Source organism: Anolis carolinensis, chromosome 1 (genome assembly GCF_035594765.1).
Source record: "Anolis carolinensis isolate JA03-04 chromosome 1, rAnoCar3.1.pri, whole genome shotgun sequence".
Classification (NCBI taxonomy): Eukaryota; Metazoa; Chordata; class Lepidosauria; order Squamata; family Dactyloidae; genus Anolis; species Anolis carolinensis.
This window is the reverse complement of record NC_085841.1, coordinates 13,328,493-13,351,071: the sequence shown is the minus strand read 5'-3', so window position 1 is coordinate 13,351,071 and position 22,579 is coordinate 13,328,493. Positions and strand designations below refer to the sequence as shown.

The window sequence follows — 22,579 nt, the reverse complement described above, 5'->3', positions numbered from 1 at the left end:
TGCCACCTGGGATGGCAACATCAATGATCCAAACCTTTTTCTTTTCTTCTTCTTCTTCTTCTTCTTCTTCTTCTTCTTCTTCTTCTTATTATTATTATTATTATTATTATTATTATTATTATTATTATGTGTTTCTTTCATCTCCAATAGAAGGGAGAAGCAAAACAGTGGCAACAAATGTATAAATCAAACATTAACTGCAAACTTACTTAGTCTGTCATATTGTTGAGGCACAGTGCTCAAATATCTCTCATTTCTATTCCCAATCAGAAATTAGAAATGAGGAGATTAAAAAACAATAGTTTAATTTGCAGAAAATACTAAGTGGTGGGTGTAAAATAGTTGAGCGTCACACCAGACTGGTCTGCACCATTGATTTTGTAGTTGACTAGAGTGATTGAGGCAAACATGCACACAGACAAGCCAGACCTTTCCCCTTTTTCCTGTCTGCACTTTTCCCCCTCCCAGCTCTGTCCATCAATTTAGAATCTCTCTGTTCCTCTTCTTCCAAAGCAATCCCATTTTTCTGAAAACAATCTTTCCTGAGCAATTTCCCCTCCTCCCACCTCTTTAAGGTCATCCCGATCTCTCTTCACCTCTTACCCACATCTCTTCCCAGGTGCTTGGCAACACTTATCTCTTTCCAAATTTCTTAAATCTTCACTCTCTTCTCATTCACTCCTCCTCTTTCTGTAACACATTCTCAAAACTTCCTTCTTCTAAAATTCACACTTTTTAAATTTTAGCTCCTTCAATATATAATTTGATAAAGTTGCTCAGGGAAAAGTATGGAGCGGAGGCACTTATTTGCCAATGCTCCTGTCCCAGAATTCTTCTCAGCCAAGCTCTTAACTATGGAACCCAAACTCCCATTCATTCTTAGGATAGTACTGTTGAGCAATGTGTGTTAGATGTTGGTTTCAGTCCATTTGGGCAGTGAAAAGAGACTTATGTTTATTTTGGCAGTTTCCACAGCAGGGAAGCTTTGCCAGTGCCTTCAACATGCTGCTTCCCCAGTGAAAGCCCTACTCCGAATACCTCTAACCTGCCCCTCAGCCAAGTCCCCTCTCTGCCCCAAAGCATTTTGCCTTCTTTTCATCAAGAGTGCCATTCATCTAGAGTAGATAAGTGTGAATGCAAAATAAAATTGTCTTTTACCTAGCCCTGAGGAATGAAATTGCTCAGGGAAAACATTTAAAAGCTGTTTTACAATAGCCTACTCATGTTCTTTCACCTTCCTGCTGTGCCGCAAGAAAATTCACTCCCAACATTTCCTATTAGAAAATATAATGAGCAAGGGAATTGGAAGGAAGAGCATCGATATTTTTTATTCAGTCGGAACAATGAAGTTTTCAGCCATTGCTTCATGCATTTGCATTTTCATTCACTGTACTATAGAAAGAAAGAACAGTTTCTTCCGGTGGTTCGTTCAATCAGGATAATAGAAATGAACCCTGGAAAATGGAATACTATAGCAGGGCAATTATTTCTTAAAAGGAAAGACACAAGTGAACAAGTTAAGCATCTGAGAAACTACTGCAAATGCTTAAAGTTTAAGCCTTAGGTTTGGCATGACAGTCATGAAGAATTTCCTGAAGTAAGTAAGGACTGATAGGCCAAAGGGATAGGTCAAAGAAGAGTCAAACACAGACCCTGGGTTTTATCAAGCCCAGGGAAATCCTGAGCAGAACCCCAATCCTAGAAATGCCAAAGGAAGAGACATCCGGCAAGGGAGTTAATGAAGTTGGTAGACGCATAATCACAATTCCACGAAGGAACAAAAATGGGGAACATCTGAAACTGTCAGTATGGCTGCACAGTATTTATTTATTTATTTATTTACAGTATTTATATTCTGCCCTTCTCACCCCGAAGGGGACTCAGGGCGGATCACGTTACACATATAAGGCAAACATTCAATGCCTTAACATAGAACAAAGACAAGACAAACGCGGGGCTCCGAGATGGCCTCGAACTCATGACCTCTTGGTCAGTGATTTGTTGCAGCTGGTTGCGCAACAGACTGTGCCACAGCCCGCCACAGCCCCAGTAAACTCAAGGAGGAATGAAAAAGAATATAGTGTTATAAATAATAGGAGGAAGGACAACTCACCAAAGAAGTGCAGAGATGTGTACCCCATGGGAATGATATAAGCAAAGCTAAAGCTCAAAATGAGCTGAGAGTAGCAAAAGAAGGAGGGAGCAAAAGAAGAGTCGTTGTCCCTCTCCAAAAAAAATATGTGGAGTTTCCTTCTCTCGGTGTCTTAAAACAGAGGTTGAGGAGATACCTGCTGGGAATGTGTTTTCTGGAGGCCGTGCATTGAGCAGGAGGTTGGATTCAGTGGCCCAGGAGATCCCTTCTAACTCTGCAGTTCTGTGAGATTACATAACTCTTCCCCCCATTTTTTTATCTTGGTGTCTTGGTTTTTACACCTGTTCCTGGGGTTATTTGTAAACTGATTTAGAATATTGGATTGGATAGACCCCATCAGCTCTAGTTTCCTGGATATGGTTATTATTTATTTATTTATTTACAACATTTTTACCCCGCCTTTCTCACCCGTAGGGACTCAAGGTGGTTATTATGGTTATCTATAGGCAAGTAGATAGTGGCAAGTAGTAGATAGCATATGTTCTGTATCTCAAAAAGTAGAACTGATAGGAGGGAACGGGTGCCACTTTTGGAACCACCGCATCAAATATACCCTTAGGTGACAATACACGCCCAATTTAACTCATTGCACATCATATCTAAAAGTAACTTGGAGCTCTATGCTATTTGGTGTGGCATAGAGAAGTTAGCCTTTACACAGACAGTAACCAGATTGTAAAGTTTTCTCAATTAAATCAATGCTGTGATAGAGCACATCCAAAACCTATATAGCACTTCATTCCTAATATTTAACCTGCTCAGTAGTATAATGACTTGAAGGTTGGGTTGCTGAGTTGAACGTTGCCGATTTGAATCCAGCCTGGGGAGAGTGTGGATGAGCTGCTTCTATCAGCTCCAGCTCCATGCAGGGACATGAGAAAAGCCTCCCACAAGGATGGTAAAAACATCAAAACATCCGGGCGTCACTTGGGCAATGTCCTTGCAGACGGCCAATTCTCTCACACCAGAAGTTTCTAAAGTCGCTCCTGACACCCAAAAAGTGGTATAATTTGTATCATAAGGATGGTGTGGGTTTGAAAACGGTGTCTCTGTTGTTATTTCAGTGTACCACTCATTTCAGCCACAGCTCTGCATAGAGATCATTCTTGCTCTGTCTTTCTTTACAGTGTGTTTGTCTGGCGATGCCTTTGAAGTCAGCTCTCCCTGGTGTCACTCTTGCTACCACCGCCATATGAGTGCCAAACAGCGGGCATTAAGGAGCGCCTTCCAAGAGCTCGGAAGCCAGCTTGTGTTAAACCTTGCATTGATTTACATATCTGTGAAATGTACATGTAGTTATGTTGGATACTGCACTGAGCTCCAGCCGGATAACCATTACATTTGGTCTTTAGCCTAAAGCAGAGTTGTGGGATGTGTGGTCCTCCAGATATTGTTGGATCCCATCTCCCATCAGTTTCAGTCATGGATGATCAGTTGTAGTCCAGCAGCAGCTTGAAGGCCACACATTCCCCACTTTTACACAAAGTATGGTTCAGGCAGCATCAAATCTCTTGCCAAATTAATAATAGAAATCTATATAAGATTGAACATAATGTGGAATTCAAAGACTTAAGAGAATTCACATTTTCACACTGTCAGCAGTGCAATCCTAGGCATGTCTACTCAGAAGTAAGTATCACCATTTTGAATGTGGCTTACTCCTAGGTAAGTGTGTATAGGAGTGTGGCCCAGCACTTTCAAAACATTATTTATTAAGGAATGTGGACCAAAGCTTATTTGGGTAATGGCTAGCGTGTTTATTTTAGTGTAAAAAAAACAACCAGATGTTCATTATCCCCCCTCCCCAAAATTTAAAGTTTTAAAAAATTAATTGCATTTGCCACTTTTCAGTAAAGTGCCTTTTGAAAGCTTTTCTGGCAGCGCAGGATACCACTTTCTCTCTTGCCAGTCTCTGCTTTCTATCCACGGTGCTACAACTTACCCAACTGAGGAGGGCTGACAAAGTCATTTTCTTCCCTTTGATACATTATGTTCACTCATGCTTTTTGTCTTAATATTTTAACTGAATCTCAAATGCCACAAATGGTTACCAATCAGCTTGTCAATGATCCAGTCGCAGGTTGAAGGCAATCCTTTAAGGTAAGAGGACTTCCAAGGAGAGTTTGAGGCTGAAAGTGGCCAACCTACATACAGGCAGTTTATTCCCACCATCTTCTCTCTCCATACCACTCGAAAATATTTTCCTTCTGCAATGTAACAGCAGAGCTGACATGCCTAGAACTTTTCCAAGGAAAGATCACCCTTCCATTTTCCATCATGGGTTTTCTCAAGGACATTTGTTTCCCTTCATGAGCTCGGTAGCAGACAACTTGGCAAGCCATTCTGTTGTGGCAGCGAACCAAGTAGCTGTGGAACTTGGTTCTTCATCCAGAGGAACCTGATAGGAGCAACGGCTCAGCATCTAGTTTATCAATGGCTACTAGTTATCATGGTTATATATTATCTCCAGGATCAGCACCAATTTGTCTCTAAACTTCAGCTGCTGGAGAACATATGTCTCATGTCCTGCTCATGTGGGTTGCCTGTAGGCATCTGTAGGGACCAGATACAAGAGTAGGGAGACCTTTGGTCAGATCCAGCTGGGCTCCTGTGTCCAAACATGCCAAAGGTTCAGTTCCTTGGATCTAGAAGCCATAGGCAGCTTATGAGGAAGCCCTGGGAAGTATCTTTCCTCCAAGGCACTGCAGGGCCTCTGTTGAAGACCAGCTAAGGGTCACGTTGACTGTACTCATTGGATGGCCATGGAATGAAGGATATGGAGCTCTAGCTCAGGCATGGGCAAATTTCAGTCCGCCAGGTGTTTTGGACTTCAGCTCCCACAATTCTTAACAGCCACTGGCTGTTAGGAACTATGGGAGCTGAAGTTCAAAGCACCTGGAAGGCCAAAGTTTGCCCATGTTTGCTCTAGCGGTCACTGTGTCAGCAAGCGGATCAAAGATGCCACTGTATTACTTTACAGCAAGTAGCATTCTGCAAACAGATACCTCCCTAAAGAAAATTGGCAGGGAACAGGGTTAAAAGTGCAAATTACAGTTGTTCTAGAAGGAGGTTTGCTTGATGGTCCACAATAGTAAGCAGTTCAGTTCAGGTTCAAGACAAAGACAAAAAGCAGTAATTCTTCAGAATTACAGGAAGGCAAATCAATGTATAAAAAACACTAAAGTGCTTAAGTAAATTCAGAAGAACTATTACTGATTTATAGTTATTTTATTAATGGAATATATTAATGCCTTATACACTCTATAATTTCTATCAAAACCCCTATGCAGTCTGATTCCCATACCCTCTGAACGCAAGATTTCCTGTATTAGACAATGTAACCATATCAAGTTGGTGATGTCAGGTGGTCACCTTGTATGCCTATGTTGTAATGTTGGCCTTTCATATTGATTGTATCTTCAATTTACAGGAAAAAGAAACAAACTGTGGTAATGAATTGCTATACAGTGACATTGTGCAAAAATATTTAAACAGCAATAGTGTGTGAATGTGTATGTGCGTATGCCAGGAAGCACTTTGTACTTATTTATATGGTTTGATTTTTAGGTACATTATGCTCAGATCTGATGCTGTATTATAATGTAAATCAAAATAGCAATGCATGAGTTTATTTTTTAAAGGATTCAGTAAAAGATTTATGATTTGAAAACAGCCATCTCTCGGATTTTCATTCAGGAACATCCTACACAGCGAAAATAGCCAGCCTCTATTTGGTTGTCTCACTCTAACTAGTGATTCCAGGCAGAAAAGAAACAATTAAATTGTCAAAATAGAAGCAAATAAAAGCCAGTGGCTTATTCATTTTTGCCAAATTTGTTTTGTATTTAGAGTAGAAGTTGCACATTCATTTTCTTTTTTGTCTTATCGTCAAGTGGATTGCCATTTTGATGTAAAAGGCTGTTATTTTATAACAGCCAATGGTATCATTAAGCTGGAAGCCATATGAACAGGCATAGTGCCAATGCCATAAGTTTTTGTCTCCTCGCCACAATTGTGGGCCTCTATTTGTGATGTTGGTGTCAACTTGTGTAGATTTTTTTTCCTGCTCCACTTCACTGGTCATTTGCCAGGGATGAAAAGAGAGGAGATGTAAGGTCATCCTACTCTTCTTGAAGTAAGGAAGGAAACACATGCTTTCATGGGCTGAAAACAAGCACAAGGGGAAAGGGGCCCAGGTAACAAGGGCTGTTTTGCTTCACAAGGTTAACTGGTGAGAACTCACCACAGTTTATTAAAGGGACACTGCAAGCTGGTTACAAAAGGTTTGTAGCACATTCTAAACAATTCCTCTCAAAAGGGAATCTCCCAGACATGGCTACAGAACTTGGATGTCATCCCAACCATCTCTCTCTAGAGCAGTGGTTCTCAACCTTCCTAATGCCACAACCCCTTAATACAGTTCCTCATGTTGTGCTGAGCCCCAATCATAAAATTATTTTCATTGCTACTTCATAACTGTAATTCTGCTACTGTTATGAATCGTAATGTAAATATTTGATCTGCAGGATGTATTTTCATCCACTGGACCAAATTTGGCACAAATGCCTGATATGCCCAATACTGGTGGGGTTGGGGTGGGATTGATTTTGTCAATTGGGAGTTGTAGTTGCTGGGATTTATAGTTAACCTACAATCAAAGAGCATTCTGAACTCCACAAACAATGGAACTGAACTAAACTTGGCTCACAAAGCTCCCATGACCAACAGAAAATGCTGGAAAGGCTTGGTGGGCATTGACCTTGAGTTTTGGAGTTTTTGTTCACCTACATCCAGAGAGCACTGTGAATTCAAACAATGATAGATCTGAACCAAACTTGGCACAAATGTTTTCTTATGGTTTTTGGCAACCCCTCTGACACCCCCCTTGCGACCCCAAATTGAGAAACACTGCTCCAGAGCAGGGGTCCTCAAACCTTTTAAGTGAAGGGTCAGTTCATGGTCCCCGAGATTGTTGGAGTGCCAGACTATGATGAAATGGTCCAAAATTAGGATACTCCCCAGGTTCCAGCCACTCATCAAGGTCAACACAGCTTCTCAGTCATTAACCCTTTACAGACTATAGCATACTCTGGATGATGCAACCTGTATGCAATACATGCCAGACACAAATTTCATTTAAACACTACCAATACACAAATCCCACATTAACAGTTGTTGTTGTGTGTCTTCAAGTCATTTCAGACTTAGGTCAACCTTAAGTCTAAAGTTTAGGACAGGGGCCAGATAAATTATCTTGGAAGGCCTCATCCAGCCCACGGGCCTTAGTTTAGGGACCCCTGTTCTAGAGTGTATGTGTTGTGTGTCAATGTCTGCCTGTCCCACAAAGGCTGTTGCTGGATGACAATCCAATGGCCCTTTATGATGTCACTGCATTGGCTGTTGTTAGACAAACTGGAATTTTTGGTGATGTCACTCGTAAAGAAAAGTTATATGTATGAAGGGAAGCCAGGAAGGAAGGAAAGAGCCACAAAGGGAAAGCGGGAAAAGGGATGAAAGCAGAGCCTCTGACACTAGGGCAAATATGCCAGTATCTACATAAATACAAAACACCTTGACGTGGTGAGGGGGCTTGCGTGTTCCGACGAACCTGTGGGCACAACTACTGGAGTCATGCACTCCCAGAAGTGGCCGCAGGGGAGGTTCTATATCAAGCACAATCCGAAGACACAAAGACCTCAACGGCGGAGGATAACCTGGTACATGTTACAACGGCTGTGAAGGCGGAAGAAGGCTGCAACAGACTGAGAAGCCACTCTCGTTGTGTTAACCACACCACTGCTGGGACCTCATTCTGTGAAGACTGTGTGTTGACCGGCCGTGCACCGACCTCCACACATTAAAAAAAAAAATCACGCACAGAAATGGAGGACCATCATCCTCAAACTACAAGGGATCGCCTAAGTAAGTAAATACAAAACAAGTAACCAGGGCTTTTCTAGATTAAGTGCTGTAATACCATGTAGAACTTACAAACATAAAATCAGCCTTCAATAATGCAAAATTCACCTGAATTAAAAAATTGAACTGGACCTCATGGTGCATCGTTGGACCTAATTCTGCATCTCCAAGTAGATCCACACACAGTTGTGGCTCTTCTTACTGCCCAGCAGTTGTTAAGGTCTTCCTGCTACTATTGGTTACCTTTGGAAAAATTGATGCTTCTGAGCCAGGAGAAGCAGCTGGTCTGAGCTCAGTTCTGGGGAGTGGGAAGAAAAGTTGTGCTCTCCAATGGAGTGCATCTGCCTTTGTTTTCCCCTGAAAGTGCAGAGCAATTGTTTCTCTGCAGTCTGAATTGCTTTTCCCTTCTCTCTCATTGGCCTCAATGACAGCAAGAGGGACCGTATCAGGTTTCAACAGCTGCTGGATAGAAGGTTTTGTACAAAGTTTGAGGGCAAAAGGATAGCCTCTTCCAAAAGATACTTGCATATGTGTACAGTTGCTAAGAGGCATTAACTGTGGTATCAATGGATGTTCAGCAGCCATCCCAGGCTTTACCCCGAGGAGCCATCTTACACACAACCCTTTTCCTTAGCAATTGCCCACCCAACGAGTCCAAGGAACGAAAGATGCAAGTCTCAATTCACCTGGAATGATACACTGATCTAAATACCACAAACCACTTAAGTCTATACGCTTTATTGATACTTGAAAGGTTTTTTTTACATTTCACAATGCATTCCACAGACTTAGTTCAATACAGCTTAAACCGCAAGTGTATACATTTTCATTTGTAATTTCTTGCATTAACAATGTTTGAAATTCCCAAACGACATTTGCAGCTTCAGGGCGCAACCCTCCGACCCATGCACAGGCGCCGAGGTTTCCGAGCACAACGCAGGACAAGCATGCTGGGCATCCCTTGGTCTACCTGCAAGGATGTCGGGATCACCCCTTTAGAGGTTCCTTCCACAGATTCAGAGCTTTGAGAGACTTGTAAACTTGCTTACTCAAAATAGACTATAGATGATCTGTGCAGCAGAGGTTATGACAGAAACTGTGTAATGTGCAGAGAAGATTGGTTTATTCATTTAATAGATGCTAGTGTTTTCTGGAAATTTAAGCTTACATTACCACGGAGCTTTAAAAAAAAAAGAGAGAAAGAAATCCCAGTTCAGTTCTCTGATATTCCAAGCACTGTGGAGGAGCTGGACATCCTAAGCTGCTGTGAAACACTATATATATATATAATATAATTTTTATATTGGCAATTGATAAAACAGTAAAATTAAAAAGCACAATACAGCTACACTCGATACCAAAAGGGCAAGACTTTTCAAGCTTGCTTCAATGGCATATTCTTCTAAAGATTTCGTTTTTTAAGAAAATCTGCAATCAATCTACACAGACCAGAGACAGTGCTAAACTGAAGTGTTCTCCCTGCACCTCAACCGCACTCGGCGCTCTTGAAACGCAGCAAGACTACCTTGTCCAAAGCGTAAAATGTACAGCTCTCCAATGTGTTATGTTAACCAGTGCTGCATACGGGAGAAGCAAAGAGGATTAGGTTTAAATCCATACATAGCAGCTTACAATACTCATGATGAACACACACATGGCAGTCAAGAACAGGTTATGCCCCCTCTCGAAACACTGCGTCGCTAAAAAATAAAGATCTGTGAAATTGCACTGCAATGTCAAGGTTTTGCTAATCCCTGACCCTCCCCACATAATCCAAATGAATACGCCTTCCCCGCCCCACTTAAAAGATGAACTCCTATTTTAATAAAAGTTGTTTCTGCTTCTTCATTCAGCTTTGCGCTTTATTCCAGGGATTTTCGCTTGGATCCTGCCAAAAAGAAAAACAATCCACTTAGATATGTAAACACTATGCATGGGGTAAATCTAATGTCTCCTCTCTACTGGCCAGCACCCTCCCGTCTTTTTCTGGGGATGTCTTATTTTCGGGGAAACAGGGTAGTTGTAATTTTGTAATTTGTGCTTCAGCTGCAATTGTTATGTTGCCACACGTATTTATAAAAACAGCCTGGATTTCTTTCAAAAGTTTAATATGTATGTAATGGGTTTTGTAATACATGCACCTCCCCTATTTATTTTTATTTTTTGCATATCTCTGTGTCTGTATATATGTATAAAGAATCAAACCTTTTTGCAAGTGTTATGAAGGATCTTGGCCATAGTGTTAATAAGTCCCAAAGACTGCAGTTGCAAAATTCCCCAAAAGTGTTTGCAAAAGATCTTCTTTGCAGAACCATGAGTATCGAGACCATGGGATGTCCACTCCCCACTGCATCTTTATACTATTTCATTTTAGAATATATTACCTACAATATTCCATGAATTCCACACCTGAGTAATTATCACTAATACTCCTGAAAGGAAACATGTTTGATTTACACTGTTATTTCAATACTATTAAGAATGTCAGCTTGAATCCTATCAGTTACAAATGCATAACCTGCAATTACACATGCGTAAGTGTAACGTATTCACTGTCCCTACACTAGTTAGGGGCTATGCAGAGGCAATGAAAGCCCTCAACTTCTATTTATTTGGCAACATCCGCTGCAATTGACAAGGCTCAATTCTTCCGTCCCTCAGGAAGCAGCTGCCTGCCATTCCCATTCCTCCTTGTGTGGCAATCTCCAAAACAAAAAGACATTTCAACAGGGAACTTGTTCCTGCCTGTCACAATGGGAATCACACACAAGAGGAGGGAGGAAATAGCTGAGTGATAAACAAAGCTCTGTTGGTTGCAGCGGCTGCTAACTGGTAAGTGTAACTGGTAAAGTTACACCAGAATTCAGAGTGTAGCACCTGAACTGTATTGTTTACTCATACATAAAAACCATACAGGATTCCAGACATTATCAATTTAACCTGGATTCGAAATTCAGCACACTCACTTTGCCATTCCATCTTTGACATTCTTATTCACAAGCCCCACATAATGGTCAATTTGAGCCTAAAAGACACACAAAAAAAAGAATGAATTCGCAGTTTTAACAAATTTTCAGCACCATACATTAACACTTTCTACGTTCCTGCCTATGATATTTTAATAGCTGGAACATGCTGGTGACACAGTCTTGTTATCAGAAAATTGATTTGTATCCTATCAAGCCTGGGGGAAGATTTTTGTTGATGGAAAAATCTAGGGCTTCTGTTGGAAGCATATTGTACTCAGGCTTTATACATTATTTAAATTGTTTTCAGCTGCTAAAATTAAATTTAGAATTTTGTATGGCTGTTCTAGGCTTATGGTTATGTTTCACTATGCATGTGCCAGATCACATGTATATTTTAAGCCATTCTACAACAGAGAGGAGCCTCCGGTGGCTCAGTGTGTTAAAGCGCTGAGCTGCTGAACTTGCAGACTGAAAGGTCCCAGGTTCAAATCTGGGGAGCGGAGTGAGCGCCCGCCGTTAGCTCTAGCTTCTGCCAACCTAGCAGTTCGAAAACATGCAAATATGAGTAGATCAATAGGTACCGCTCCGGCGGGAAGGTAACAGTGTTCCATGCAATCATGCCGGCCACATGACCTTGGAGGTGTCTATGGACAATGCCGGCTCTTCAGCTTAGAAATGGAGATGAGCACCAACCCCCAGAATCAGCCACGACTGGACTTAACATGAGGGGAAACCTTTACCTTTACCTTTACAACAGAGAGGGGAATTGCTGCAGCCCTCCATGAGTTATTCAACTCCTCGCATCCCTCATCTTTGGGTTGCTGTGAGTCTTTTGGGCTGTATGGCCATGTTCCATAAGTTTTCTCTCCTGATATTTCGCCCACATCTGTGGCAGGTATCCTCAGAGGTTGTGAGGTATCTACAGATGCCTGTCACAGATGTGGGCAAAACATCAGGAGAGAAAATTTCTGGAACATGGCCATGCAGCCTGAAAGACTCACAGCAACCCAATGATTCCGGCCATGAAAACCTTCAACAATACATCCCTCATCTTTGCCAATATTGGCTTGGGCTGCTAGGATCTGCATTCCAACAACATCCAGAAAGCCACAGGATTCCCACTCCTGATCAACAAGAAGCATATTCAAACCTTTGTGGGGAGGAAAAGTCACTTCTGTCTGTTTGGACTGAAAGTTTTACTGGCTCATTGTTTCAAAAATTTAGTCTTGCCCAACTCAAAATCTCTCTCTGCCGTTCAGGAGCAGGTCATCTGAGTCTATCAGCCATCGTGTTTCCCAGCTGAGAAAGCCTGCCAAGTCATGACTTACATAACCCCAGCTCAGCAATGAAAACAATAGCTAGAATTAAGAATTCGTCAGGCAAAGAGTGTGGGATGGTATTCTGTAGTGTATTGTAGACTACTTATTCTCAATATCATAACCAATCCGGTCAACACAGCCAAACTTCCAGAGTATATACTATGCCACACACTCACCTGGTGCTTTTCATAAATAATAGGAATACTGAAGAGTGAGATCAGAGCTGGAAAAAAACAAGAGAAATATATTTAAGTACAAACATGCTGAGATAAATTATAAGATACATGAAAATCCATGCAAATAGGCTTTATAACAAGCAGAATTAACAACCTACAGTTGAACAGCACACTATTCACAAAGAAAAAAATAATGATCCAAAATTAAAGGCATCACAGGATGTGCAAAGGAATGCTTCCATATATGTCAATGATATGCCCATCTAGAGGACACACCCAAGAATTATCAACCCTTGAAACAACATGAATCATGGCTCCTACCACTAGTACAACTAAGTACTATGATCAAATTAAGTGCTCCAAGTACAATACTTGAGGCTGTATCAATTTGGATGCCTTCCTTTCCTTGCTGAAATTTGCCACTTTTGTTTTTCTAGTTCAGAGCCCACCAGATGTTACTGAATTAGAATCAGCCATAGCCAATGGTGAGGAATGCTGGAGTAGCAGTCCAGTAACATTTGGAGGGTCCACACCTCCCTCCTTGCTCCATCCAATGCTATTATATTTTAATGTCTCAGAGTTGAAAGGACCATCTTGTCCAATTGCCTGTCAAAGTAGGAATCCACTGCTAAAGTTCCTATGAAAGGTGAGCATCCATTACCTTTTAGGAAGACATGGGGTATTAGTTTCCCCCACTAGTTTGGTGTCATCTGCAGATCTGATGTACATGCCCTTTATTTCATCATTCAAATAATGTATAAAGACATTTATCAAAGGTCGGCACACACCTTTGTTAAGTGAAATTAAAAAACAGACATGGATATTGGACACCACTTAATCCCATATGATGAGAGATCCACTTACCCAATATCAGCAGTGTCAGACCATTGAACAAGGCACCAACATAGGTGAACACCCACATCAACACTGCAAACTGAAAGAGAAGAAGATTGCTGAATGAGAACTCAAGATGTTGAATATCTAGATAAGAACTAAAGAACATCTGTACAATCACTGCTGGTGGCCAACATATCAAGAGTCTTCCATGCTCTCTGTCCATATGCCAAGCTACAACTGTCATTGAATGTCATTTTCCTGCTTCCCTGCAGGAGGTTGGAATTGGATGGCCCGTGAGGTCTCTTCCAACTCTATGATTCTATGATTGGCAGGAGAATGGAGAATCTCATATGATGGAAATGTACAGGGACGATAAACAATCATTCCATGTAGGAAGTAAGAAACCCTTTGGGAATGTTATTTGCAGCAGCATCCCCATGGCAACTGTATTTTTTACCCAACTTGTAGATGGCCTTCATTAAAGTAACTTCTCCGAAGGAAACACTGAACTGCCAAGCAGTAAAAAAGTAACAAACACTTCAACCTCTGTATGTCAGAGATAATTATAGCCAAAAGGAGTTGTAACAGGATCTGAAGCCTTGTGCTCCAAGGTCTCCCTGGGTCAGGCCAAGTGAAAAAAGAGGAAAGGCTCACAGTCGTTTCACATCTCCTTTATCTCATTGGGATTCAGGTGGCCATTTCCACACCAAATAGGTTCAAAGACTACAACAGTGAAAGAGATGAATGTGTGACAGACTCGACCTCCACAAACCCCAGTCTGCATTCAGACTATATGCACACCAGCTTCATGTGGCTGAGGTCACCCTGAGGGAGTTCTCTCACCACATCGATATTGTCACGTGGGGATTGTTTCATTAGCAGATGCCCTCCAAGCAGAAAGAGCTAGTATGCATTACACAGGGCAAAGACACCCCAAGCATGAACTCGTTGCACCGAGATAAGTATCAGCTTATTATTGCTTTTTGCAAAATTAAAAATCAAGAGTCACTCCTCCCATCAGAATCCAAACTACTCCATGTCCCTCCACATTCACAGTATCCACTACTTTAGTTTTAAAAGCTTTTAAATCTGTTTTGAACTTATTATTGCAATTTAATAGGTTTGTTGTTTATTTTTTCAATTGCTTTCAACTTTGTTGCTTGTTTGAAATTCTTTTTGTAAGACGCTGAGATTTTTGATAAGGTAAAGGTAAAGGTTTCCCCTGACATTAAGTCCAGTCATGTCTGACTCTGGGGGTTGATGCTCATCTCCATTTCTAAGCCGAAGAGCCGGCGTTGTCCGTAGACACCTCCAAGGTCATGTGGCCGGCATGACTGCATGGAACGTCATTATATTTTTGATACAAATATAAATATTTTAGATATCCCTTGATATCAAAACCGCAGTGGCTGAAGTCCCACTATGTGTAACGGCATAGCAAAGTGGTGTTCCTTATATCAAATAGTAAAATCAAGGTTTGCTTTTGGGATAGATATATATATATATATATATATATATATATATATATATATATATATATTCTCATTCAACCCATGGATGATTGAATCCATGGATGTAGAAGCCGTGAATATGGAGGGCCAATTATAATACTAATACTATGGTCAGAGAATAAAATAAATGGCATTTTAGCAGGAGCATTTTCAAAGTCCAAAGGAAAATAAAAGTTATTGTTTTTGACCCCAATATTGACAATGCCACTGTTAAATAGATGCCTCTGGGGAGGATGTACCAAAAGCAGGATGTTACCAACCCAACTGTGGTTGACATCCATGTTACAGCAATGGACTGATATATATCTGGAAGGGAGCCCCACTGAAGGCTTAAATGTATCAGCTGAGTTGTGCTTATGATATAAAATGATTATCTCAAAGGCCAAGGTCCTTTCCACTTAAGAGAAACTACGTTTTGTCTTTCTGATGATCACCAGCAGGATCCTCCTCCCATAGCCCTTTAGAGATGGTCAGAGAAGGGGAAAATCAGAGAAGCATTTCGCTATGTCCATATGGTCAGAACTTTACAGTGCACCTCCCAATTCAGGGGCCCATTTTGTATCATAACCATAACTCATACATTTAAGCATTCAATGGGGTCTTCACCAGATACATGGATCAACTACTGGAATACGGATGTCAACAGTAAGAAAGGACTAGTTCTATTATGCTGTGTCTCCATGTAAGAACATAGCAAGATGCTCTTCTGACACCCAGCTCCACTCTCCAATGTGACTAAATTGATCTTGGGGCTAAGAGGAAGGAGAGTCCTTAGTAGGCGGACATCATTGCTTGAAGTTGACAGTGACCTCCTCCCCCTGCAGCAACCATAAAAATGTTGCAAGCTGGACTTAATGCCTATACATCTCACCAAGACAATGCCAGCTAAGGTCACTGTTCTGCGGGGAAGGCAAGAATGAAGAGAGGAAAAGGTCTGCATGATAAAGTGCTGCGAAAGCCAAATGACAAGGCAAGTCATTGTTCTGTTTGCCCTTTTCCATCATTGATCAATGATCTCTCATCCTAACAAAACAGACATCAATGCAAAGGGCACTTAAGATGTCAGGTGTGCATAGCCCAAGAAGAAGTCATGCTTGAAGAAAAAGCACTCGGTGACATTTTATAAACAGGCGAGCATTCTGGCCAAACATTCATCATTTCTAAACCATTTTGCCTCTTTGCTATCCACTGGGTGCCCTTGTTGAATATAACAAGATCCAATGAGTAATTGGTATATTCAGGTGGAGTAAAATTACCAGAGGACACAGGCAGAAGGCTGAGGCAAATCAGGTCACAACCTGATCAATGCCTGGATGGAAGACAACTGGGCAATCCCATATCAGAAGACTGAATGTAATTGTAACTGTGGAACCCACATCAACAATTTCACTTATCCATGCCCAAGGAAAATTGATATTTCTAAGAATTTGCTAGGTCCCCCAGGCAATTCTTGGTTGTGCTTTCCTTGGAACCTACCAGTGTCACCCTGGAGGACCTAGAAAAGTTCTAGGAGGAAACATTGTTGGTGCCAAAAGCCAGATCTTATCCATAGTTTTAGGTAATGGCAGTTCAGTTATTGACAAATTACCACTGGATACAGGAGTCTTACTGTACTAAATGATTATGCTATTGTCTCCCAAACCTGCAAATTTTATATACGAAGAAGAAAACTTTCCATCCCTGCACCCCTCACCTTCCTCCAGCAACTGAGAATGCGCTTTCAAAAACATAATGGCCTGCTATTATTGAGCCTGCACTTTGTAAAACATTACATTGTTCTGTTGTTATCTCTCTCCCTTTCCCTCCTTTCTCATTCTCAGGTGCTTCTAAGATTTATTGCACCTTCGAGAGTCATCCCCACCTCTTCTGCTTTGAAGTTTCTGCTTAACAGCCTGCTTCTTGAAGTTTAGGTCAAGCTGCCCATTCTCTCTGAAAGCTTATTACAGTTACAGATGCAGCAGTTAACTTGGCAAGCAATGGTCAATACAGTTTCCATTCTCTAGCAATTATCGGTAAACAATTATTATAGATTTCAATTATTCCAGCCTGTTTGTTCAAGTCAAGTGTGAGAGAATGTACCTTCTCTGTCCTCTAGTTCTGCTTGCCTCTAAAACCACAAAAATGTGTGGCCCTCTATTGACACAGATCATCAAATGTCACGTGTATGTAAAAGGAATCTTCCGCAATCCAAAGAAGTAATTCAGTGCCTTTACATGTAAGAAGAATCCTACAAGTAGCTAGTCTTCATTGTTCACCCTTGCAAATCTAAGATACGGAGAATGTTTTAAAAAATGAACAGCTGCATGGCTTGTCAGCAATAAAGAGAAATGCTCGACTTGTGTGAGCTGTTTGTAGGTGAGACACTTCTCCTTTGCCATCAAAAGCAACATAAGCCACAACTGCAAATTAAAAGCTTTAAACTGTAAGTAACAAGCAAATAAACACAATAAACACACTGTTAAGAATTCAACTTCAATTGTACGTCTCAATCAAAATACCAGGATTTAGAAATACAGCACAGATTTCTTAGATCTGGTGCAAACATAGAAAAAGCACAACATGGTGATGACCGTCACCCCGACTTTCAAATTGATTTGAAAACGCAGCGGAGAGTTCCGCCGGTCACCCACCAAAGGAACGGAGCGGGACCGCAACAGACTATTATTAAAAGACCTTTTTTTTCTTCATTTTCCTCTTCCCTGAACTGTGTAACAAATCCCCCCAATAAAAGTAACATTTATTTTAACAGTAACACTCTCTATCTGGTTATTTTGTATCTTTCCCTGACTCCTTCCTTCGCATGAAATCTCTCTCTCTCTCTCTCGTCCCTTTAACTCCGGTTGAGGTTTCTCTGCCATAGATTAACATGGCGGTCGATATAAATTGGCTCATATCTCTATCAAAATTACCCCTAGAACGCTCCTCTTTTAGTCCTAACCCTTTCTAAGGCTCCTGACTCGAAGACAACCAGCAGAACCGGAATCGGTCCAGTTTTCAGCACCTCAACAGCTGACTGTCAAACGGGACCGACGGCTCCTTTCAAGCTAAACTGCTGCCTTATCCCGGATTTTCCTCTCCCCGCAGCCCGCGGAAAGGGTTTAAGAGATACCTACCCCCTTTCTGTGAATTGGGGATGGGGGGGATCGCTCTCTCGCTGGGGAGACATAGTTCTCCAAGGACCCTCGCCCTCTACAGCTGCCAGGGGATGCCCGGACGGGTGCCCTCCATGTTTCATTCATACTTTTCATGATTTTATGAAGGAGAAGAACACTCTTCCCCAGACCTACCCCTGGACTTATGAAATCTTATACTTCCAAAGACTGCAACCCACATGTGCCCCTTCCCATGCCATCTCTATGAATTCCTTATGAACTCTTTTTCCTCATGTATTTGTGAATTTCCATATTCTATGTACTTGGACACTCTCATGACTCACTGTTGTATGAATTTCCATATCGGGTTCCCCAGATGTTGTGAACTTCGTCCTTATCAAATGTTTTCTATTGCTTATATCATTCATGATTCCCCTTTATGCAATGTCACCTACCTTTATGGATTCTCCTTTATTTCCTTGAAATCTATCTATCTGCCTATATGTATTTATACTCTTTGGGATCCCCGGAAAATATGTATTCTTCCCAGCAGGGTTTATGTTCCAACTTTATTTTAATTTTCATTTTATCCCATATAATTGTCAGATCATGAAATCAAATGGGAAATATTATGACCCCAACATGAACTCTAGCCCTATGACCCAGACCTCCCTTCCCAAAAACAAAGGGATAATCTGCCACAGTTTAATCCAATCTCATTCCGATCGCATGGACAATATAGGGCGAGTCACCAAATTCCTAAAGGTGACTCGCCCCCAAGGCAAACATTATCATATCCCAGGCCAGGACGCCGCAGGAAGGCACCCTGTGGGGCCGTCAATGATGGCTCATCACCACCCATCACCACTTCCCGTCTGACACCCCAAAGACATATCTAAAATCTGTGAACGTGACAGGACCCCGGACATCCTTGATGGGTGTCATAAATTCCTTTAGAAATTGGCTGGGCCAGAATTAATCTGATATTTCCTGTCCGGTCACCTCATTGTCTCAATAGCTCCCGCCTCCTCCTCTCTGATTGGCCCAAATAGGGACAAAAAGCGGCTCCCCATTGGGCCAGCAGAGCAAGGCGGGAAACGAAAGCCCGCCTCATTCCAACTCTCAGCCTATCCGCGATCAGATGGGCAGGGAAGCGGGGCGGGAAATTCAAAGGGCTGTCAGACCGAAACATTGTATAAATATGACTTTATTTGAAACATATGTTACGCTAGTAGATTGAATGATCGCTATTAGCGTCCTTTTCAGCTGAATTGCTCAATAAAAACTCCTTGGCGGATTTTCCTTCAACTTGGCGGACCTTCTTCATTTCAGGCTTCAGGTTGTATTGCGGCTTATATTCTCCTTTTGGCTTCGCCAAGGTCCGTTCCCTCAGGACCGGATCGGCTCCCTTCTAAAGGGGCCCGATCCCCCAAACGCGGTCGACAACAATGGGATGGTAACTGGGTGCTGAATTAGGATGAATCCTACTCTCTCAAGTCTTAAGTTTTTTAAAAATAAATAATGGTTGTAAAATATGTGGGTAGACAATGCCTATGTCTCAGAAGTCAGTAAAAATGTTAAAAAGTTTGCTAGCAATATACTATTTATGAGCCTGTAGTCACATACATGACTGATCAGAAGGTGGAGACTGAGCTCCTCATTTAATTTCTTACATCTCTGTCAACTATGTTTCCAAAGCAGACATCATATCAGACACCATGTTATTGCCCAACCATGATTCAGAGATCCATTCCTATGTTAACCAAGTTTGGACCCAACTTCTATAACTATGGTTGGTCAAAATGAACACTATAGCAATCCACCATTAGTAAACAACATGGTTTACAAATATACTTCACAACACCATTTTTTAAATCACAGCTTAAAGCAAATCAGGTGTTATCCATTCATATTATGGTACACCAAGCCACTTTTCAGCTTCCCTGGGCACAATTCAGATGTCAAATGACAGTCTACATAAGACAGAAGAGTGATTAATTCAGGGAAGATTTTTAAAGCTCTTCTTGGCTCAGAACTATCACTCCTTTTATTGCACAGCAAAAAAACTCTTTGCTGCAGAGAAATGCATCAAAAACTCTTCATGACATATGTACTATTTATGAGCCTTATTTCACATACATGGCAAATCATGCAAAAGCTCCATATTAAAACATTGCTTCTTTTATCATCTGAATCTTGGCATTCAATCATATCTGCTCCTAATAAAACAGCCATGTTTTCGAGATCAGCTTTCTCTTGGAAACCCACAGGCATGTCCTACATATACAGCAAGGCAAAGTAAAGCTACAAACAGTTGAGATGTTTCAGCATTAAACATTGAAAGTACCCAAAAGACTGAATGAAGTTGAATGAGAATCAACTGTAGAGCATAGCCCACATCAAAAATTCCAACCATAGTTCAAGGCAGTTCATGCCCACAGTGAGTATTTTAGCCTTTAAGGTGTCCTAAAGTGTTGCAACTGACTCACAGTCAGGGTTACCCTCCTAAATATAGAACAGAACTGCTGTTTACTTTGGCTTGATTTATTCAAAGAGCCATCCATACACTGGCCCCATCTGTGAAAGTACTCAAAATGTCCAACTGGCACGGGATTTTACTCAAAATGTATTTAATGCATACACAAATTATTTGGGAGTAAGAGGTTCAGCTTACTCATTGTAGGTCAGAACTTAATAAAATGTTGCTACAACTAAACCCACCAACCCCTTCCTCTTCAGCATCATGCAGATTCCGGAAGCCCTACCCAGATCCACAAAATACAGAGACTTCGGGCTAGTTGTTATGCCAACTCTAGCCAAGTTACCCATAACAACATAGCTGGGAGCCCCTGAGATCTGATCCACTTGGCAAGACTTTTCAGGCAGCTGTTGGTTAGTCCAGGGGTGACTTATAGTTCAGTGAATGTAATGTGAGACTTTGTTCACTAGGACTTCGAGATCCATGGATCAGAGTCCAAAACCAAATGGTAGCACAGAGGAACTTCTGTACACTTCCAGTCGAGGACAAGCTCTACTCCTACTTTATCCATAAGCTATTTCATGCAATATGGAGAAGGGACTGGGAAAGGAGTCTGCTTGTTGGATTTGTTGAACAAAACTTTTACCATCCAACTACAGATCTAATGATAGATCTCAATTTACTTTCTGCCCATGTTGGACTAATCTCTTTCAATGAATAAATGATGAAACTGGCATCTTTCAAGTCACCTGCATTTCCCAGTCTCGATAATACAAATCAAGGAAGGCTAGCTGTACTTATTGTTACTAGTAATAGTATTAGTATTTATATCCCTCTCACTCAAAGTGGACTCAAAGTGACTAACACTACGTAGTCACAAGTCCTACGATGTGATTCTACGATCGATATCCAGCAGAAATTGATCACAGTGTAACACTGGAGGACCTAGTCATTTCCAAAGAGGTGTTCTCTTAGGTAAAAAAAAATGAGTTTTGTACTTGCAGTTTTTCCATTTCTGAAAGGGCCCTGCATCCCTAATCCCAACAAATGTGGAACACTGACTATATATTAATTCATTATATTTCTATACCACCTTTCTGAAAGTGTAAAGACCAAAAAGCTCCAGAATCAGACAAAAAGCACCACTTACAAACTATAACTGAAGTCAATATCTTGAGATTTTTTAAAAAACAGAAAGAGTTGTGACCATGTCCAATTCTAGAGAGCATGCATTCCAGAATTTGGGTTTAATGGAGAAATCTTTTTCTCAAGTACAAATGAATGGGTCTCTGCAAGGATTTCCTTCAGAGTGAAGTCACCTGATAATCTTAACACCAACCAAGCTCATACTGAGACATGTTGCTCCTTAAGAGTCAGAACCCAAACTATTAAGAGCTTTAAAGGTTGAAACCAATACCATGAATTGAGTCCAGAAAATAACTGGCAAATAGTACAGATTTTTCAGTAATTGAGAGAAGTGATTTCCACACTATATAACAAATGGCGGGCATTTTCAAGGTGAAATCTGCACAAGCGAATGATGCCACAGGGACTCTACAGCGGCACAGGATACAGCAACACATTTCAGGCTATAAATCCTTCATTGAGGATCTCTTCTCCCTTTAGAAGAAACCCAAGTTCTAACATGGAATAGGATGGATAGCTAGATATACATAACCTAACATAGCCTCCAGATGCAAGACTTTATAAAACTACACATAAATGATGTTGAGGAAAAGGATAGGGTTTGATTTTCCTTTTCTCAACATTTTAGAACAGTCATAGTCAGCGATGGAAATAGAAGGATAATGAAGAAAGGAGGGCTACATTGACAAGATTCAGCATACTTGTATGCTCAGAGTTAAGTGGCAATTGATTAAACGATGCCCAATTAGTGAGCTGTACCACTAAGTCGCAGTGCACATTCATGTACAAAATCCACAAGCATCCATGTGCAATGGACAATCATGCAAAATGATATCACATGTAGAACTCCACTAGTATGGCCTTAAACAGAATATGGTCATTCTACATATCCAATCACATCTGTGTTGAAATGTATGCTTGCAAGAGACATTAGCAGGATCCTGGTCAAGGGCGACTTACTATGTTGTTACTCACAGCC

At 41.2% G+C, this 22,579-nt stretch overlaps 2 protein-coding genes across 10 annotated transcripts in view; one reads left to right on the top strand and one right to left on the bottom strand.

The window, feature by feature from the left end:
* The window catches only part of eml6 (EMAP like 6), a 188,362-nt gene extending 182,383 nt beyond the window's left edge, over window positions 1–5,979 (top strand). For all 3 annotated transcript variants that reach the window (XM_062968835.1, XM_062968833.1, XM_062968836.1), the window contains one exon: window positions 3,280–5,979. In XM_062968835.1, coding sequence (XP_062824905.1) covers window positions 3,280–3,304 — 25 coding nt within the window. In that variant the 3' untranslated portion in view covers window positions 3,305–5,979. The remainder of the gene's footprint in view (window positions 1–3,279) is intronic.
* Window positions 5,980–8,793: 2,814 nt separating this feature from the next.
* rtn4 (reticulon 4) overlaps window positions 8,794–22,579 on the bottom strand; it is a 91,633-nt gene continuing 77,847 nt past the window's right edge. For all 7 annotated transcript variants that reach the window (XM_062968841.1, XM_062968842.1, XM_062968844.1 and 4 more), the window contains 4 exons: window positions 13,400–13,469; window positions 12,536–12,582; window positions 11,038–11,096; window positions 8,794–9,959 (listed from right to left, as the gene is read on the bottom strand). In XM_062968841.1, the coding sequence (XP_062824911.1) occupies window positions 9,917–9,959; window positions 11,038–11,096; window positions 12,536–12,582; window positions 13,400–13,469 (219 nt within the window). In that variant the 3' untranslated portion in view covers window positions 8,794–9,916. The remainder of the gene's footprint in view (window positions 9,960–11,037; window positions 11,097–12,535; window positions 12,583–13,399; window positions 13,470–22,579) is intronic.